The 17,054-nt window shown below is 39.7% G+C and overlaps 2 protein-coding genes across 4 annotated transcripts in view; one reads left to right on the top strand and one right to left on the bottom strand.

Annotated features, from left to right (window-relative positions):
* Positions 1 to 17,054, top strand: part of STOX2 (storkhead box 2) — a 337,882-nt gene that overhangs the window by 45,976 nt on the left and 274,852 nt on the right. The gene's annotated exons all lie outside the window — the stretch shown is intronic.
* The window catches only part of LOC121930632, a 63,145-nt gene that overhangs the window by 22,808 nt on the left and 23,283 nt on the right, over positions 1 to 17,054 (bottom strand). For all 3 annotated transcript variants that reach the window (XM_042467219.1, XM_042467220.1, XM_042467221.1), the window contains 7 exons: positions 14,360 to 14,499; positions 12,529 to 12,639; positions 10,324 to 10,482; positions 8,018 to 8,141; positions 7,568 to 7,780; positions 2,970 to 3,841; positions 1,662 to 1,801 (listed from right to left, as the gene is read on the bottom strand). In XM_042467219.1, the coding sequence (XP_042323153.1) occupies positions 1,662 to 1,801; positions 2,970 to 3,841; positions 7,568 to 7,780; positions 8,018 to 8,141; positions 10,324 to 10,482; positions 12,529 to 12,639; positions 14,360 to 14,499 (1,759 nt within the window). The remainder of the gene's footprint in view (positions 1 to 1,661; positions 1,802 to 2,969; positions 3,842 to 7,567; positions 7,781 to 8,017; positions 8,142 to 10,323; positions 10,483 to 12,528; positions 12,640 to 14,359; positions 14,500 to 17,054) is intronic.

The raw sequence follows: 17,054 nt of genomic DNA, 5'->3' as shown, positions 1-17,054 counted from the left end.
CCTTTCAAATGGTATAACTTCTTAAATGGTGCACTTTATAATCTAATGCCTTCGATTCTGAATTATTTAACAATATAGATGTTATTTCAGTTGGAGGACCTCTGAGAAGAAACATAGGCCCGTTACAGCCAGGCAAAATGTGGCGTGGTGGCGGCGGTACTAGGGTAAAGGGAGCGCGCACCATTCAGATGCTCCCTAACCTTAGTACGTACTCCATACGTCAAAATGGTGGCACCCTGTACACACGGGCGCTGCCATTTTGACACAATGGACCCTTTGTGCACTCAGGCGTGGCAAGCACGACGAAAAAAGAACCCACTTTTTGTGGGTTCTTTTTCCGCCGGTGGGAAGCCACACGGTTTATCCAGCAGAAAAGGAGGCGGCGACAGAACACCATTTTTGGGCGTTCTGTATCCCGCCATAGTTTCCTTTCTGGCAAGAGTTGATAATATATTTTGCTTTCCAGGATGGAATTACCATAGTTTCCTTTTTAGAATTAAGGAGCAGAAGTGGAATAATGTCACAGTACTTGAAACAAGAGATAAATACATTCCTCCCAGTTCATATTAACGTAGGCCCCATACAGACAGGCCCAAATAAAGCTGTTTTGGATCACTTTGGAGGTATGCTGTTTAAAGAGTCCGGAAGCTGCATCAAAACTACGTTGCAGTCCTAAGGACTGGAACACAGCTTTGGCACAGCTTCCGGCCTTTTAGGATGCATGCATCATTTAAACAGCATACCTCCAAAGTGACCCAAAGCAGCTTTATTTTGGCCTGCCTGTATGGGCTCAAACTGCATTATTAATATAGCAAATGATGGATTTTTGCTTCCCAGTAGCAGTTCTATCAGGGTGAACATTTCAAAGCAGGATTTCAACAGAAATTATTCTCTTGTTCTGAAGAATTTCAATTTTAGGAGCCCTTTCACACTACCCAGCTGTAGAGTCCTGATTCCACTTTAGCTGCCATGTTCCATTTTATGGAATCCTGGGATCTGCAGTTCAGAGAGGGCATTTAGAATTCTCTTGCCAGAATGCTAGAGCAACCTCACCAAACTACATACCCCAGGATTCCATAGTGTGAAGTTAATATGGAATCATAATGCTATAATTGCTTGGTGTGAAAGTTTCCAAGACAAAGAACATAGGAACTTCTAATGCTTGCTGAACTGAAGATTACTGAATGCCTGGACCCTGTTTCCTGACTTAACTTCTCTACAACACTTCTTGAAATTATTGTGGATTTTAAAATGTGGATCTTGAAGTGAACCATTGGAGTCTGTAGAGTGGAGAGGAAAAGGAATGTCATTTTATTCTGATCAGGATCACAAATTGCTCCACTCTGCACAGCCTGTTGATTCTCCCTGACTTAGTTTAGCTATAAGAGTTTCCACATCAAGACTAACCTTTCAAGTTTGGGTATTTAAACCCTTTAGCCATCAGTCTTGCTGCTACATGCAGATTTGTTTTCTTGCCACTCTGCATCCTCTAAATTTATTTTCTTACAGCATGGTTTCTGGGAGTAATCGTGCAAGTATTAAAGGATAGCTTGGTTACAGATATGCTTATGTTGCAACGTGACAAATAATACCTAAAGCTCAAAACAAAATATAGAAAACAAAAAGTAACATTCTTTGAAAATGCCATGCTTTATCTATACCTGGAGCCACTGGCTTATCTGCTGCCACAATCTGATGAAGGCGGCCTATAAACTGGGAGGCCATCTGACATGGGTCTTGCAGTAAAACATTTTTGGATAACCTGAGAACTTCACTTAATAAAGTTAAGTCAGGTATAGTCCTGTTGGGTGAGAGGAAAGTAGTCAACATTTTATATTTTGATTTATTTCCTTTCCTAATTATTAGAATATTAGATGTGTCTCAAAATATAAAAACATTTCCAGTGGCTGGAAATGTAACTTTTGTGGGATCCATCTACTAAAATCCCCCTGGAGGAAGTAACTTTCAATACTTTGGTCCTGTGGTGGCGAACCTATGACACGTGTGCCCTCTCTGGCATGCAATGCCTATCTATGAGGGCACACAGAGACAGTTAAAGGCACGGAAGGGCAGGAGGAGGAGTAGGCGCAAGCCTGTTCCTCCTCTTCTTCCACCCTCTCATGCCTTTAACTGTCTCCAGGGAAGTCCTGCCCCCAGAAGTCTCTGTCTCTGGAGAAGTCCCCTCCCGGAAGTCCCACCCCAGAAGTTCCCCCCAGACACTGGGTGACACCCAGTCTCTAAAGGATTCACCATCACTGCTCTGGTCTAATGTAATTTCAATATAGAAACAGTGTAGGACAACAACTGATTGTTCAAAAGGTAAGGCAAGTTGGTAAGCAGAATGGAAACTAAATTCACAGAAACTTGAATGTCATGTAAGTTCAGTTTTGGAAAGCAGAAGTGGGAAACCTATTGTCCTCCAGTGAGTGGCATCACTAGGGTTGGCACCACACGATGCAGTAACTCATGGTTTCACATACACCTACTGACCTCCTCCCATACCATACCATACAGAATTCTTAGTAATGTTTTTTGTACTAATGTTACTCATAACTCATAATTTCCATATCATTGATAGTAATGATTATGACATAAACAACTAGGAAAATGAAAAATTATACCTTTAAATTACAATATCATGCACACAGCCTAAATGTATTTACATGTGAATAGTTTCATGTAGTTAAATTGAACATTTAGTAAGATGTGGTGTTTTTAAAGAAAATATTAAAAGAACTTAACATTTGGGCTTGGAATCCAGTATAATTTGGAGGGTCAGAGGTTTTCCATTACTTCCTTTATCTGAATGTAATATCATTTTGATTCTTAAAAGCATCACAAACTATTCTTTAGTAGGATGCATGATGATAGGATTATGAGTGGACTGAGTAAATTAGAGGTCTGTATGCATATATGTTTGTGATAGCTTAGACTTCTCCAGTTCTATTTTTCTACCACTGTTAACTCACCTGTCTGCACTGAGAGCTGCTCTTAGATCTTCTTCAATGCTAACTACCGATGATGCCCAGCATTTGTGCAAAAGGAATTCATAATTAAACAGACATTCCTTGATTAGAACAATAATATTATTTGACTTGATAAGGTGATATGGAGTTCCAAAGAGCTTACGAATATTAAAGAAATAGTGGATCTTGACTTCCTTTTCCAAGACCCAAGCCAGAGGCTGAGATGTATAGAGTTTCTTGACTTCATGTGAAGTTCTATCCAAGTAGTAGTTTGCAAAAGTAGCATGTAGCGATAGCTGGGAGTCCTGTGCTTTGAGATACCTCTCTATGCACACATGTTTCAAAGATGTATGAGCCCAGGTAAAAACATATGTGTTGTCTGTTCTTTGTTCTCTTACATGCTCTCCAAGGTCATCCAAAAGCTTCAGCCACAGTACGAGAGGGACAGCTGGAATGGAAGCTTTCTGGAATTTAGCTACTTCTTGAATTACTGCATCATCTTTGGACATCAGGTCAAGCAGCTCTTCCTGAGTTATGCCATTTCTTGAAAGTGTCACATAAGCTGCCATCCTTTTCACAATCTGTTCTCCATGGCATTTTTCCATTCTGCTAAGTATCCATGAATACATCTCATGTATGTTTGAAGGAAGATACACATCTGTCTCTGGGCTGAAAGATGTCCATAAGCAGGATTCCTTATAAGCAGAGTGTATATAAAGTGGTAGTGGGCAGACTGCACATGCTTCCATTAAGTGACCATGCTGATCTTTTGAGAGTCTTCGGTGATCCTTTTCTAACCAAGAATTGATAATCTCATTGATTTCTTCAAACGTTAAAGAAGGTATTTGTAGAATATTCTCTTTCACTGTAATTTTCTGGGGGGGAAATAATCCTGTTTAGAGTATTATTTCCAAATTTAACTAGAGTGAAATGAGTTGATGTCACTTTTGCTAAATAAGTACAAGACAGCCTAGTTAAAATATCAAAACCAATAGCTATTTCACTTTACACTCAGATCTTTGCCTCTCTTTATTCAATAGGCAGATTTGTGAAGCAGACTGGTGTGTTTTTAAAGGTCTCCACAGTATTTTATGGCTCAGATCTTCAACAGGGACTTGGGAATTCAACAGGGACTTGGGATCAAACTCAGCCTCTACCTGTTTACAAAATCTGTGTAACAATTTGAGTACAAAACCAGAACGGGTCTTGTTTTTTGTTTTTAGACTACAAGAAGGGGGAACGGAAGCAAAATCCCTTGTCTGTCTTACTTTTCTCTGCTCATATTTTAAACAGCTTTTCCCCACTGTTTTCACTTTTGGTACCATATTAAGGTTGGGAAAATGGTTCCTTATAGAGGAGATATGGGAGGGGAGTAAGGTTGCCAGCGTAAAAACTGGCTAAGATTTGTGTAGCTATATTGGTTGTGTAGAAGAGGGAATTTGAGCAGGTGTTGCTTGTTACTTAGTTGTGTGACAAGCAATACCTGCTGAAATTCCTTCTTCTACAAAACCATTAAAACTACATGAGCCCTTTCATTTATTCAATCTGGGCATCCTTAGAGGGGTGGGTTTCTCTCTTGTCCATCTATGTTCTGTTTAGTCTTTCAAACACCAGTGCAGCATTTTAGTTAAGTTCATAGACTTCTATAATATATCTGAATCTTGGAATTCCAGCCTAAAGATACGGGGCATTGAGATGGGTGTTTTATTTTCAACAGGCTTATAAAAGGATGATTTCAGAACCTTATAGGGGAGAAAAACCATGCACCAGTTCACTGCAATATTTGGACTGAGGATTTTGTGTAAACATTGCAGAATACAGTAGTTTAAGGGAGAAAACCATATTGGAATTGTAACTTTAAACAGTGGGCACAGTGTTGCTTGCAACAAAATTCCAGATTCAGTGTCATCTAGGGAAGAGATCTTGGGAGATTACTACATGTGGCTGTAATCCACAATTAGACCTGGAAAAATACAGCTTTGGCAATACTTATTATATGATGAAGCCTCCAACCCCTAGCAGCTTTGTTCCCCAAGCACAGTTAGGGCACCCCTTTTCATTGATGGAGGAAACCCATCAATGACCTCCCAATCACATTAGTCCTCAAGTGCAAAACATCACTGCTGGGGCAGCTGCAATAGTGACAGTTATGTGATGCCAGTGTTCCCTTCTCTACTCTTATTCCCCTCCTGCCATTCTGAAGCAGCCTGATTGCCTTTATTATTATTTTCCATGTCTTTTCTTTCTTTCTTTCTTTCTTTTAAACTTACATCACAGTAGCAGAGCTCCAGAACTGCATGCTGGGTAGGACGTGGGGGAGGGAGGAGATAATGTCTTTGGTGACAAGGCTGGGAAACAGATTTGCTTGATACCCTGGAGGCCACACCATTGGGCTTAGCAGATCCACTGTGTAACTCTAACTTTTCAAAACAAACCCCCTTTTGTGAAGTTGAAGGCTTTCATAGCTGGCATCCATAGTTTTTTGTGGGTTTTTGGGGCTATGTGGCCATGTTATAGAAGAATTTATTCCTGATGTTTCATCCAGCATCTGTGGCTGGCATCTTCAGATAATGTGATTCTGAAGATGCCAGTCACAGATGCTGGCGAAACGCCAGGAATAAACTCTTCTAGAATATGGCCACATAGTCCGAAAAACCCACCAAAACCCCTTTTTTAAAAAAACACAGAGCCAGGCAACCAGTGCTATGGACTGGTTGTCAGCCAAGGCTTGGAAAATTGCTTCTTAAAAATAATGCATGACCAAAAATGCTGTGAAACCCCCATTACATTAGTTCATTAATTTCAGTTCTTTGTTTTAAAAAGTCCAATTAACAGAATATGGATATGTGGAAGAAATCACACCCAACCCAACATTTTTTGGCTTCACGAAAGTACTGGGGAAAATGACTAACCAGAAGTTATTCAGTATTTCGAAAATGTAGTGTCACCATGTAATTTTTCATTTTATTTGCAAAAGGGACATCATTATGTCCATTACGCTGAAAATAAATGTGTTAAAAACAACATCATCACACATAAAGTGTTATTTCCAAGCACTGCTTTAGGTGCCTTGATCTGCCCCTTGTTGGTAACAGCTTTGGATGCTGGAGTGCAGAATCATCCTATTCTGATTCACTTTGCATTTTATACACACTCAAATGTGGGTGTCATTAGACTAGAGTAGATAGCTTGATATTTGGTATTCAAATCACCATAGACATTACTTTTGGTTCCTATATCATTTTGAAGCAGAAAATCTGGAAAATGCCTAAGCATACTGAATTGCTTTTTCATTATAATTGAGATAATTATCAAATATGCTGTTTTCCTTGCTATTTACTTACTAAATCTATTTCATTCAGTGAGGAATAATAGTCTCCTCTCTCCAGATTCAGCTTGCCAGTAGATAGCAAACAACAGGGCTCAATTAATGGGGTATCAAAAGAACATTTGGATCTGCCACTCTTCTAGAATGCTACCTCAAGGAGTCATAGCTACTTATCTGGACTTCGTTCTTGAAAAAGAAGGCAACCATGGCAAACAGAACCATTCATATTTGGCCAAAGAAGGAATGCTTTTACAAACTGGAAGAGTCTTGGGTCTTCCTGCTGCTGATGGTTTTGGCTGAGAGCCCAGAGCTCAAAATTGAGAGGTTTTGGCCAACAAATCTCAAAATCAGCAGGCCATGTGGCCATGACCTCACTGGATCACATGAGGTAAGGAGGGATTGCTCCCATCCTTACGCCATCCTTATCACATCTGCACTTCTCCTGTCCTTCTCCCATCAATTGCCCAGTCATTGTATTAACAGGAGTTTCCATTAATACACTGTGATGGGGCCATGCCACTTCAGTGACAAGAAGGATGAGATAAGTGTGACGTTGTCAGATAATCTGATCATGATCGCTCTAATTACAACTGATGGATGGCATAAGGACAGACATCATCTGATAATCTTCACACAATCACACCATAAGGACGGGATAAGGACAGGAGCGATCCATTCTTTACTCCATGTGATAATCTCCACTGTGAAGGGGGAAAGGAAGCCTGAGTGCACCTCTCATATTTCCATCTACTCCTGCTCCCTTCCAATTGTTTAAAGAACACAAAGCCTGAACGTAGGCTTTGGTCTTCTCTGACAATAAAGCAATGATGGTGGTCAAGGCTGTGTTATCTTCCAAGTGTCTCAGTTTGGCAGAAACAGTCCTGATTAATCCTCTGTCCTCTCACTTTTTCAGCTGCTGTTAACATGTTTCAACTTTCCCCTCCTCCTCCCGCTTCCCCACTCTATCCATATTTGCTGCAAACTGAGTTCAAAGTGCAAAAGTAGTTTGCACTCAATTAACTAAGTTTAAGGGAGAAGAGGGTGGAGACTTGCCCTTCCTAGTAGGATCAGGCAAAAACAAACTGTTGCAGGGTCTCCTGGTTTGTGTAGGAGGATCTATCCACATTTGTGCTCATGCTAAAGAGGATCAAGCCCCTGAAGTCTTCCATGTTTTTTGCTCGAAAGGAACATGATTCTACCAAGCTGTCACACAAAATCTTCTCACTGTTTGAAAAAGTGTCAAGTGAAACACAACCCAATAAAATACTTTTACCTCCAATTTTTTTAAGCATGAAGAAGCTGATCCAGTAGTACATGTGGAAGCAATAAAATATATGTTCTTTGGTAATTCAGCAGGTATCCAAGACAGGTTAGCATCATATTCCTCTGATAATTCATCCAGACCATCCAGACCTATTAGAAGTGGCTTGTCTTGCGTAGCAAATTCCAACAAAGAACAAAACTCTTCCACCAATCCTTCAAAATCCTTTTGGAAAAATAAAAAGCATTTTAACAAATGCCTAGTAGCGAAAGATTCTCCAATTTGGATTCTGTGTCTCCTCTTTATCTGACCAGTACTGTTAGCATAATGCTTGTTTTAAGTTGTCTTTTACTCAGATCATCTAACTTTCTTTATGCTGTATTATGCAAGAAGAGTGGGGGACACATAAAAATTAATCAGTTATCACTATTATTGAGCTTTAAAAGAAAGTTAAACTGTTACCTCAGATAAATTAAAAGAGATATTGTAAATATCAGCTATCTGGGAGCAAAGACTCAAGAGCAGCAGTCGGATATTTCTGCTTTCACCGGTGACACCAATAAATCGAATTACAACTCTGAGATTCCTGTATTAAAATAAAAACAAGAAAGTGTTGGATTTTTAGCTGCCTTCAAAACAATTAGTTGTTGCTTCTTTTTTTTAACATTTAGCATTTAATACATTATAGTGTAACTTAAATTCCATTTCCTGGTCCAATTTAAAGTGTTAGTCTTAATCGTTTAAAGCAGTGGTTCTCAACCTTCCTAATGCTGCAACCCTTTAATACAGTTCCTCATGTTGTGGTGACCCCCAACCATAAAATTGTGGTGTCTCAGTTCCTAAAACCATTGGAAATATGTGTTTTCTGATGGCCTTAGGCGACCCCTGTGAAATGGTGACCCACAGATTGAGAACCACTGGTTTAAAGCCTTGGGTCTTGGAATCAAGTTACATGAAAGATCACCTCCTCAGTTCTTCCATATACATCTACCCAAATTTTAAGATCCTTTTCAGAGGCCCTGCTTCAGGTACCTTAATCTATGAAGTGAGATTGATGGTAACCAAAGGAAGGCCCTTTGTAGAGGTGGTGCTGTAACTATATGCAGTTGATCTAGGGAAGTTCACTTAGTGCCTACACCAGGTGAACAATTTTTTACTCACTTGTTCAACAATTGGTATAGTTATTGAAACCCAGAGTTTGAGCTCTGTTCAGTACTATAATCTGCTAGAAAGGTAAGCTCTTCTGTTGTATTTTAAATATTTTGTTGTATTTTAAGATTTGTATCTTATATTTTAATACTGTTCCTTTTGGGTTCTGTGAACCATCCAAGGGCATATGGTGATGGATGGCCTATCCAAATTAAATAAAATAAAAATTTAAATACCTAGTGCTAGGATTGATATAGAATGTGCTAATGTAGAGAAGCAAACTCAGTTTGGAATGTTTGCTTGTATATTACAGGTTTTTATTGTTTATTTATTTAATTATTTATTTCATACCCCGCTCTTTACAAATGCTCTGAGTAGTGTACAAACTGCTGATTACTTCCCTGCCCTCAGGCTTACAATCTAAAGAAACATAACACAAAAGGAGAAGGGAATGGCAGTGGGGAAGGGGATCAAGTCCAGCAGATACTGCCAGTTCTTTTCTCCCTCTGAAGCTAGGATGGTGACAGTTGAAACGGAGGGAGGGCTTTCATTTGTCTCTGGGGCTGGACATGGTGGAGCTGTACCTGCCTTTTCTCTCCATCTGAGGCCAGGGCAGTGGCAGTAGGAATGGAAGGAGGGACCTTTCTTCTGTTTCTCGGCTAGGCATTCCAAACATTTATATGGTTTCTCCCCTGTGTGGGTTTTTTGGTGTGAATATAGGTTTGCATTCTGACTGAAGCTCTTTCCCACATTCCATGCATCTATGTGGTCTGCCATGTGATAAGGGGTTGAGTCTCCCTTATCAGGAATTCCAAAATCCAAAATACTCCAGAAACCAAAACTTTTTAACTAGATGTCTGAGATAGTGACACTTTCTCAAGTGTACACAAACTTTGTTTCATGATGAAATTATTTTAAAATAATGTACATAAGTTACCTTCAGGTTATGTGAAACATAAGCTCGACTCAGGCTTGCATCCTTCCGAGGTCGCTAAAATGAGTACCCAGATTGTTGGGGGCAAATTAGCTTACTTGCTAATTAGCTTACTTGCTGTTCACCGCTATGATCTTTGGAATAGCGGTATATAAATAAAACAAATTATTATTATTAATTATTATAATGAATTTGCTGTTTAGAATTGGCTCCCATCTCCAAACTATCTCATTACATATGTATATTCAAATACAAGTATATTAAAATCCCAAACACTTCTGGTCCCAAGCATTTCTGATAAGGGAGACTCAATCTGTTGTTTGTTTGTTTAAGATGGATTTAATTTGTATGTTTTTATCAACTTGGAATAACTTTGTGTTCCATAGAATTCAAAGCCCTTTGTGATACAAGGTAGATTGAATCACAAGGAAAGAATAAATATGGCAAGGAGCACATGGGAGCTGGTTATGGACGACAGTAAACTTTACTCTGCTGTCATCTCCATTCTTTCAATTTGCAATCTTTTCTTTGCATTGAAGATTTCTATTTTTGTTGTTATTCTCAAGGGGAAACTTCATATTTTGCAGTCTCTTCTACAGCTACAAAGATCCAACACTCTTTCAAGTAGCATAATCCCATCTGCTGCATAAATTCCCTCTCAACAACAAGCACAAGAGGCCCTTACTCAGAAATCCAGTTAGAAGCCAAAGAAGCCACCTTTGCTGTGATGACACTTTTTCCACATCCAGCCTCTCCACAAACTACAGTCAGCCTTCTGTTTAAAGATGTAAATTGATTCTTCAGCTCATTCAAAAACGTTTCTCTTCCTATGATACATTTAACTCTGTTTGAGACAGAAAAACAAAACAATAACTATTATTTGGTTGCCATTGCATAACGGGTGCAGTTCTGTACCAATGTAGTCAAATGACTACAATTCCTCTCATCTCTTTCCCCTCCTCACATATTTGCTTTCCCTTCAATATTTAACAGATGAAAAAATGTGGCCAAGTAAATTCAGAGTGTAGTCATGAGGGCAAATGGTTTTAATGAAGAAGAACAGACAAGCTAGTAGAGGCTACACCAATTTGTTTTGGTTAAACCTACTGGGAAAAGTGAGATTCCACCCCCTCCTCTCCTATTCCTCCTGGTGAATTAACTGAGTACAAACTACTTTTGCACTTTGAAAATAGATCGCAGCAACTGATGTAAGCTGATGACAAAGTGCCAGAGAAGGAGGAGAAAAAAAACTAGGACATTTTAAAAGCAGCTGTGAAGAGTGAATTCAGTGGCTTAATCAGTTACCTGTCCATCATCAGTGATGTAAGCGGCAGGACGGGCAGCCTGGCTTGGGAACTATATATATATTTAAAATAAATTGATAGAAGATCCGATTCATTGGTTTTGCAACTACTTGCCTCGCTGATTGCACGTAGTTGCAAAATTAATGAATTGAATCTTCTATCAATTCATTTTTTAAAAATCATGCACCCGCAGGTCATACTGCAAGCACAAAAGCAGCGTTGGGGTGGGTGGGAATGGTGGCTCTACCAAAAACTTAGGAGGGATGGTAAACATCCCTCTGCCATTAGTCCCTCCCCTCCAGAATGATGCAATTTTGATCCGTTGTTCCCAATTGTTGAACACGATCTGGAATCGATTCTTTCTAAAATTACCGCTAGAAAACCAGTTGTCTGGAAAAACTGTGGTTTTTGTGTTTGCCTCGCTTTATCACAACAGAAATCGATCAAAGTAAAATCAGAACCAACTTCAAAATAGGATTGGAACCAATTTAAAATGACAGTCATATAAACTGATCAGCAATACACTTTAAATCATAGTAGAAATGAGCCCTAGGAATGAATTCAACTAGGTGTAATACAAGCATTTGGAGAGACAATCCTCTTTTTTTGTATAAGAGAGAATGGGAAGTACATAGCCGAGCTATAACCTCTGGAAACATTTGAGGATGCTGGCTTCTTCTGTAGAGATACAACATAAGGTCATCAACAGAGTTAAACTGACATTAACACATAACAGAAATTTGTTGGACTGTTTCAGCACTCTCCCTTCACCTATGCTCAGCAACTTCAAAATTATAAAATACCAGTTTGACTGGTTTCAGACTAAGCTTTGTCACAACATCACCCTTGTTCATTTAATTTTTCCAATGCTTCTGCATTTAAATTAAACTAGGGGAAAATCCATTTGGGAGGGGAAAGATGGAATAATTTGTTAGTGTTTCTAATGCCCAGCATTAGGTACTTTCCATATAGCAATGCCTCAGTCCTCCAGTGACCTCCATCCATTGGAAAGATTGGTTTTACTCTTGCTTAGAACAGATTCAGTACAGGCAGCTAATGTGGCTTTTCTTACATTTCCTTTTAATCTCAACATTTGCTGGTGTTAGGGGTGTAGGACTCTGGAAAAGTAGAAAACCCACAAATAAAGAAATACAATATTTTTTAACCTGAGAGAACATTCTCTCTAGGAATCTCTAGGTCCTCCAGCACAACTATGGTAAAATTCTGGCAGAAGCTGACCACAGAGTCCTGCTGGAAGACCTAGAGATACCTAGAGAGGAAATACTAATCAAATCTGCAAAAATTAAAGCTGCAAATTTGGAGGGCTGCCTGCATGTCAAATACCATATTCTGATGAGTCCCTGCTTTTAGCAGGAATAAAGACTCTTTGGCCACAAGATTATTTTGGACTACAGCTCTTACAATACCTTCAATAAAATACAATACCATGTATAGGTAAGCAATTGTCGGATGTAGGAGGCTAAATATCCAAGGAGCCAAAAATCATCCATTCTTAATAAACAGTATGTTCTTTGTGATGAAACATGACTGATACAAATGAAGTGAAAGAGCATAAGCAAACTTACAAGGCCTGGCCATGTTGCACATGCTCCAGAATCTCTTCACCATTATGTTCTTCAAATGCTTGCTTTCTTGTTTTATGTAGTCTTTCTGGCACATCCTTTGAACTTATTGTTCTGGTCAAATCAGAACATAGAAAAAAAGTTTTAAATCAAGTTTCAACAGCACCTGTATGCTGAGTTGGCAAAGTTACTATTAAAAAGGCACTGGTTCCAACTATAATTCAAAGGTCCCCAAAATACTTATTTACAGCTATAGCTAGTTTTCAAAAGTAACTGTTTGTTTTATGTTTCTCAGACAAAATACTTACTTTTTAATTTTAAAAAACCCTGCATGTACCAGCAAAAGGCAGCATGAGCCATTACCTGAACCATGTGACACTCCTCTTCTACCATTTCGTGATGCCATACCTCAGTAACTATGCTTGCTATAGAAGAAGGGAGCTACTACTTGTCAAGATACTCATTAACTTAACTTACACTTATGTTATTGGTAAAAATATTTTATTACAGATAACTTGTTATTTGTAACAAGTTATTTCCAAAATTTAGAAATTATGTAGCTGTTGGCAATCCCACAGAAATGACTGAGATACCCAAAGACCCATTATGAATATTCACAAATATGGATATACACTGGGGACATCCAGTAATAACCTAACCCTAATTGTCAGCATGCACAATACTTACTCTGGAAATACAGTCGCCCCTCTGTTTTTGTGGATTTGGAGTCCGCATCCCTTGCACATTCACAGGTAGCAAACAGAGGAGGACAAAATGGGTCATGCATCCATGGTTTACATCCGCAAGTGCCCGTGGGCACGTGCTCCCATTCAAGCCAATGGGGCTTGAATATTGATCATTTTCCATTTTCACGGGGGGGACTGCTTTCAAGACTCTGGTCCACGCTCTGGTCGTCTCGTGACTAGATTATTGTCATCTCCTTCTGACAGGGCTTCCTCTCTTTCACCTCCATCCTTTAATTTCAGTCCAGCATTCAGCTGCGCACATTATTACAACCGCTCACCGCTCTGACCACGTTTCTCCTCTATTATCATCCCTTCAGTGGCTCCCCTTTCCCTTCCATATTCAGTATAAGCTTCTGTTGTTAACTTTTAAAGCTCTACATGGACGCCCCCCTTATTTATCTGAACTTCTTTCTCCTCACCTTCCCACTCATGCCCTCTGTTCTAGTAGTCAAGGTCTGCTGTCCCAGCCTAGGATCTACACTGCCCCATCCCGGATTCGTCCCTTTTCACTTGCTGCCCCTCACTCCTGGAACCTCCTTCCCCCACAAGCAAGGGTCATCACTTCTTTAACCAGTTTCAAAACTGAGCTGAAGACTATATTGTTCAGGGAAGCGTTCCCAGGCATTGTGTGACTGTTTATCCGATTGTTATCTGATATTTTATTCTACCCATACTTTCACTCTGGTGCAGTATAACAAGCATGATTTAGTGCTAAAGATGCACTCCTTCAGGTTTATAGCCACTCTTTCTTTGTGTGCCAAATTCCCTCCCACTCTTTCTGGCTTGTGGCAAAGTGTTGTTTGGCCTTTTGTCTAAAGTTTATGTTGTCTAAACAATGTTTCCCAATATGGTGCCTTCCAAATGCGCTGGCCTTCAACTCCCTGATGCCTCATAGTTGGCCATGTTAGCTAGGGCTGATGGGAGTCACATTCCAAAAATCTTGGAGGACATCAGGTTGGGAAAGGATGTTCTAAAACTGCTTATCTTCAGTAAACAATTTAACATTGAGGTCTAATGGAACAGAGACTTATGATCATAGCATATATTCATTGTTCACTGTTTTTATAACAAAAAATCATGTAACTGACTTGTTGAAGTGGTTGACAACAATCTTCTGAAAGTCACTGCAAAGGCAGTCCAGGTAATAGGCATGAGATCTGTTGTGGGTTGGACTGATTCCATCTTTTCCCCAGATAATATTCTTGTTGTAGATATTTGTGTGACGCAGCTGTAACAATAAACATAAAACATGTGTACCATCAGAACAAACAAACAGCCAGCAACTACTACAACAGGGGAGGTCAAATTGCACACCTAGACCTGTAATGCCGCAATAAATCTTTTTAAAAACCCAAGAATCTTGAAGGATAGGATGTCAGATGGATGCCAATATGTTCATTGGCATAGTGTTGCAAATCCTGCAGAAAGGATACCTGCTAGCATGAAAGGTGTTCTAAATGCTAAATTGGATAAAAAGATAAAATGAATGGGCTGGTAGAGTAATCTTGATCTTCTGGGATGGGAGAAGGAATGAAACATGGGATAGGTTTGATATATCTATTTTGCCAAGAGCCAATGTGGTGTAGTAGTTTAAGCCTTGGACTATAACTGAAGAACAAGATTTGAATACCTGCTCAGCCATGGAAACCCACTGAGTGACCTTGGGCAAGTCACATTTTCTTAGTTCAGGAAGTCAAAGGCAAGCCCACTCTAAACAAATTTGGTAAGAAAACCCTATGATAGGTTTGCTTTAGGGCTGCCATAAGTTGGAAATTACTTAAAGTCATAGAACAACAAAAAATCATTCTGACTTTTCCTTATTTGGCATGTGCCATACCCCTATGCCATACCTCCTTCTGCCTGAGATGCTGCCACTAGTGATGTCCCATTCCTGCCTTAAGAGTCACTCTTGCCCTGTAACAAGCTATATAAACATACAATACTGAAAATAAATAGTCTCAACATGCCAGTGTAGCAGGTCAACAAAGCCAGTGAGAAACCCAGGATACAGTATTTCAAGAAAGATGTTGGATGCAAAACATGAAAATTCAGGTAAAATCAAAACAAAAACTGGAAAGCATCAATACTTCCAGACACTTTCCCCTTTTTGGATAAGTCAACCTACAATCTCACTGTGGATAACACTAAGCTGTTACAGACTGCCAAAATAAAGCTGCTTCGGGTCTCTTTGGAGGTATGCTATTTAAATGATGCATGGGTCCTAAGAGTCTGGAGGTCGCGCCAAAGCCACACTCCATTCCTAAGCATTGGAGTGCAGCTTTGGTGCAGCTTCCGGATTCTTAGGATGCATGCATCATTTAAACAGCATACCTCCAAAGAGACCTGAAGCAGCTTTATTTTGGCAGTCTGTAACAGGCCACTGTTTCATCAGACTTTGTCTCTCACTCAGGTTCAGTGTGTTTACTTTCCAGCTGCTCTTCCAGAAGCCAAAGAAAGTGTGATCCCTTGCCCTGTGTCTCCCCAAAATGGAGGTCCAGAGGAGCAACTCCCTTTGGTACCACCCATTTAAGTCGATCCACCCCTGGCAATCTGCTACCAGTGACTGGCTCTGTCTTGATATTTACCTTTGCTTCCAATGGATTTTCATTCATGTTCATGTCCAGAGGATGACAATAAACATAGATTAGAGAATAAATGGTTAACTAGAAGAAGAGGCTGAGGCGAGGGTAGGGTAGGAACAAGGACTTGCGAGATCTCTTGAAGTCCCACCCCAAGCCTTGTGGGATTGGCGGATTTTACGAGATAGGAAGTCCTGCTTCCAGGCCTTGTGGGATTGGCCAGTCTCATGAGGCTGGGTGGTGGTGCTTCCGGGCTTATTTAAGGCCCAGAGCGTGTGGCGGCAGCCATTCTGACCCAGGCCACCAAGAGTCCCAACCAGCCCACTCTGTTTTGGTTTATATCTCTATGTTACCTTACCCTCAGGCTTCAGTTGGTCACCTTATGGGGCCGGGATGGAATTTCCCCATTGTTTTTGGAACATGGGTTTTACGCCCTCCCTGGGGTTATCAGATATAATTTTGCTGGACGTATTCTTTGAGCCTAGTAGGCAGTTCTCTGTTATGTTCCTTATATGGATTTTAGTTTGTGTATCATATGCACAGAATAAAAGTGTTTATATATACATTGTTTCATGTTATTAAAGTGAAAATTTGGTAAAAATGTGATGTTTTTAAAGAATTTTTAAAATTTAAAATATAATTTTAAAAAACATTTAAATCAATTAAATTTTGAAATTTTGAAATTTTAATTTAAAAACCTGGGGCCTCTCTTTTTGTCTCCCATTGATCCTCACCCCACTCATACAATCTCCAGCATTTAAAAAAGATACAGGGAAATGCCACATCCTGTTTCTGCCAAAATACAGATGTTTGAGGAGCAGTGGTGTCCCTGCCCTTAGGGTGTCATCTGGTGCAGTCCACACACCCCTACTGATGCCAGTGAGACCCAAAAAATGTGTAGTTAGGATTGGAAGAGTTTATACAATAAAAGATTTTAAATACCTGATATCAGAGCATTTGACATTGTAAGACAAGTGCAGCATGTGTAAGCAGATTGTTACATAAAATACAGTGATGGATAGGAAGAAAAATACTGTCTTTATTTCCTCCCTGTGATCGTTGGAAGATTAGAGAAGCAGTATTTGTAAAGATATCGATATACGGTATTTTGTTCTACTCAGTTGTATTGCACAGTCCACAAAAAAGACTCTAGGATTACTTGCAGTATTATATGATGATGTGCTACAGTTTCTACAGTTCTTAC

This window comes from Sceloporus undulatus, chromosome 5 (genome assembly GCF_019175285.1).
Source record: "Sceloporus undulatus isolate JIND9_A2432 ecotype Alabama chromosome 5, SceUnd_v1.1, whole genome shotgun sequence".
Classification (NCBI taxonomy): domain Eukaryota; kingdom Metazoa; phylum Chordata; class Lepidosauria; order Squamata; family Phrynosomatidae; genus Sceloporus; species Sceloporus undulatus.
The sequence above is the reverse complement of the archived record's forward strand: the minus strand, read 5'-3'. Positions and strand labels throughout refer to the sequence as shown.